Source organism: Stomoxys calcitrans, chromosome 5 (genome assembly GCF_963082655.1).
Source record: "Stomoxys calcitrans chromosome 5, idStoCalc2.1, whole genome shotgun sequence".
Classification (NCBI taxonomy): domain Eukaryota; kingdom Metazoa; phylum Arthropoda; class Insecta; order Diptera; family Muscidae; genus Stomoxys; species Stomoxys calcitrans.
The window spans coordinates 25,010,878-25,014,872 of record NC_081556.1 but is presented as its reverse complement, the minus strand read 5'-3'; the positions used below and the strand labels follow the sequence as shown (position 1 = coordinate 25,014,872).

The 3,995-nt window shown below is 37.5% G+C and overlaps 1 protein-coding gene across 1 annotated transcript; it reads right to left on the bottom strand.

The window, feature by feature from the left end:
- Positions 1-217: 217 nt before the first annotated feature.
- On the bottom strand, positions 218-571 carry LOC131997857 (uncharacterized). Its single transcript, XM_059369693.1, has one exon. It carries the CDS (start codon positions 569-571, stop codon positions 218-220), a length of 354 nt encoding a protein of 117 aa, XP_059225676.1.
- Between the last annotated feature and the right edge of the window lie 3,424 nt (positions 572-3,995).

Here is a 3,995-nt window from a genome sequence, read left to right as displayed (position 1 = left end):
ACATGATATACAAATTGAAGCATCTAAGAACATCTCTACATCAATTAGGGGGAGCGGTTAATATGGGGACTTTAACATATAGCTGCATGATAAGGACGTCAATGGGAAATACACTATGCACCTTAAAATACATATACCAACCCCTGATATGTAGAATATACTTAAAGTGATATATCCTGTATGTTGTTTATTTACAGTATTTACATTACATTTAAAATTAATGCAATGACACCAAAAGTTTGGTTATTTTAGTATCCATGCAATTCAAAATTTGGTGAACTTTATCGCATTTATTAGCTCCACCTTTTTGTCGACATTCTTTGGCGAATTCATGTAATTTGTCTACATGTGTTGACAACTGATCAGTCGCTTGGAGTTGAATATAGACATCTTCCATAAATACGTCGTCGATGAACCATCCATTTTGCTCTACCAAGCACTTTCCGAAACATTTCATATTGTTGTTATACTGATTAGGGTCATGCGTATCGCCCATCATTATTGAAAGTTCGTCGTCTGATAAAGGAAACTGCTGAATGCAATGATTCCACATATATGCAAAATCCTCCATGGTTTCACACTTTAAATTGGGCAACATTTAAATGATATTAACGACAGAAAAAAATAAATATTTTATTTGCGTGCTCTTGGATATATTTACCTTCGCACCACTGGAGAGTATTATTAGAAAATATGAAACAAAGTATACTAACTTCATAATACTTTTTTGGTGTATGCTGTATCTTCGAAATGTACTATTTTCTAAACAAAACTTGGGTATTTATATGAACACGGGTAGTAATTATGTTAAAGAATAATTCAGTTCAATAAATTTTAATAAAATGTGAAATCGCAAAAAAACTATGAATGAGCATATGAATAAGCATACCAATTTTCGTTTCAAATATTTTGGGATTTGACATTTAAATCGTAAATTAGCAAAATTAGTTACCCCATTGTAACTACTTAAAAAAACTTGTAAGCGTTTTTCATAACTCTCATTTACGGTTCGCACTTATTAATTTATCAAACCAGTTTTCGTTTATTTATGTACCAATAGTTGTTTTGTGAGCTTCGCTGCAATCAAAAAAATATTTCTAAAAATAGCCTTTCTGCATTTGTTTGTTCGAAAGCATAGGAAAGAGACCTACCATGTACTTATATCGATTAGGAACAATTATATTGGGTTGCCCAAAAAATAATTGCGGATTTTTTAAAAGAAAGTAAATGCATTTTATTAAAACTTAGAATGAACTTCAATCAAGTATACTTTTTTTCACTTTTTTTCTAAAGCAAGCTAAAAGTAACAGCTGATAACTGTCAGAAGAAAGAATGCAATTACAGAGTCACAAGCTGTGAAAAAATTTGTCAACGCCGACTATATGAAAAATCCGCAATTACTTTTTGGGCACCCCAATATAATAAGTTTTAGTCTTCTTGGTCTATATGTCTGCCTGTCTGTCTATGTATTCCGATAATCAAGGCACAGGCCTTGATTATAAATAAGAGTTGCACTAATCCTTTGTCGCATCAAAAATTTAACATTTTCATAAGGGGTTACAACAAGTAAAAAGGCATTAGGTTCGCCGGAACGAACTTTGTCTATATAACAGCTACATCTAAATATAGTCTGATCTAAACCATATATAGGTCAGGTGCTGGGAGGCCTATAACTACTCACTATTTAAAATTGTATCTAAATCGGATAAAAAAATAAAGCATTTATGGACATTAAACTCTTTATCGGGATATCAGTCTATATGGCAGCTATATCTATATATAGTCCGATCTGAACCATATTTGGGTCAGATGTTACGAAGCCTAAAACTAGTCACTGTTTCAAATTTAAGCGAAATCACGGGCTTGACATTTGAAATGTCTTCCTTGGGGCTTTTGCCTGTCAATTAACAATTCCCGCGCATTTTTCCGCATCCTCCAGCACGCTTCTCGATCTGTACTTTGTTAGTGACACTTCTAAAGTCCTCCTATACGACCAACTGTCAGCCTCATGTTTTTCGAACCATGACTTGATCTGTTTATGTTGTGAATTTAAGCTCACCAGGACTAGGGAAACTTATTCATATAGAGATTTTCCCCCTTCTCGACCAAGATTTTTTGCTTTCGAATGCTGTGCTTATCGACTGGGATCTGATATTTCGCATGGAAACTATCGATGAACAAACTGTCTTTCTACAGAGAAATATCCGTGACCTACAGGAACTTACGGTTCCACTCAAGACTAGAGAAGTGTCCTCCAGATCAAAACAGTGGTTCTCCCGGGATATTCGTTCGGCTATTCATGAGAGGAATATGTCGCATCGCAGGTGGAGACGTTTCAGGATGCCTGAGTTACATGATGCCTTTCGCTTAGCAAAAGACCAAGATAGCCAAGAAAGACTACTATTACAGACGCTTTACTTCTGCAATAGGCTCCAAGAGAACGTGGAAGGTTATTCGCGACATAGGAATTGGGAAAGATACTAATAGGTGTTCAACAAACTTGGACATCAATGGGCTTAATGATGCATTTGTTAATGTCCCACAGATCCCAGTTGATCTCAATTTCTATGGCTTCAATATCTCTCCCCTTTCTCGATGACGACTCTGGTTTTGGCTTAAGCTGTATTGGTCCCACCGATGTCCTTGAGTGCGTCACGCATGTAAAGTCTAACGCTGTCGGATCAGATGGCATTGATCCTAGATTTGTAAGACTCTTGCTCCCCCTTATTATTCCTCATGTAACCTATGTTTTCAATAGGATTTTGACCACGAGTTACTTTCCATTAGCGTGGAAACATGCCAAAGTCATCGCAATGCCAAAAAATTCCAAGAAATATAAACCAATTGAGTCTTATGTACGCTGACGATGTACAAATATATATCGGCAGTCCGATGGATGAGATTGCTGAAAACATACGTCTGCTTAATCATGATCTGTCAAGATTTAGCACATGGGCGAAAGCCAATGGCCTGTGTCTCAACCCTCTAAAGTCCAAGTGTGTGGTTATCAGAAACAGGATGTCTCGTTTTTCATGTGATGTCGGTATGATCATTAACGACTCTAGATTGGAAATCGTTCCTCATACAAAGAACCTGGGCGTGGTTATTAACAGCACTCTGACTTGGAGTAATCATATCGACTCTGTCGTTGGTCAGGGATATTCAAAATTGCGTGCTCTCTGGGCCACTCAGTTGGTTACTCCGCTGCGGGTTAGGTCTCTCTTGGCAAAGACTTATTAGATGTTACGAAGCCTAAAACTAGTCACTGTTTCAAATTTAAGCGAAATCGGATTAAAAAATAAAGCATTTATGTGCTTCAGACCTTTTATCGGGAGATCGGTCTATATGGCAGGTATATACAAATATAGCCCGATCTGAACCATATTTAGGTCAGGTGTTGGGAGGCCTAAAACAAGTCACTGTTACAAATTTCAGCGAAATCGGATCAAAAATAAAGTCGTCTCACCCCATAAACTGCCCTACCCCAATGGCAATTGGGGCTCCAATCTGATATCTGCCTTATGACCAACTGTTTCAGGGACGCCTCACCTCATAAACTCCCCCTAAAGAACGGTATGCAATATGTAGCTCAAATGTGATTTTTTGGTGTAGGGCATGAATCTGATATCCACTTTCGGGGTAAATGGTTTGGCTACTCCAATTCTCCACCAAAACCAAGAGAATGAAGTAGATCTAACATCCGAACATTAATGAGCGGACCCTCCCCTTACCCTTTTTTCAAAAACGCCTAATCTCGGAGATGGATAGGGCGATTTACGCGAAATTTAGTTTGTTTATAAAAACTCCGAAATAGCAATTTGGTATATTTATTTCAGATGGGATGTCTAGGACGGCTGTCCCACCCTCAAAGCCCGCCAAATGGAAATTTAAACCAATAATGACAATATGGAGCTCAAATGAAAAGTATTTGAGACTAGAGCGCAAATCTGATAAATGGGGGTCCAACTCACCCCCATAACGGACATATTTACCGG

What these genes read in the sequence shown, in the direction of transcription:
- LOC131997857 (XM_059369693.1), bottom strand. Translation starts at nt 571, where the DNA reads ATGGAGGATTTTGCATATATGTGGAATCATTGCATTCAGCAGTTTCCT.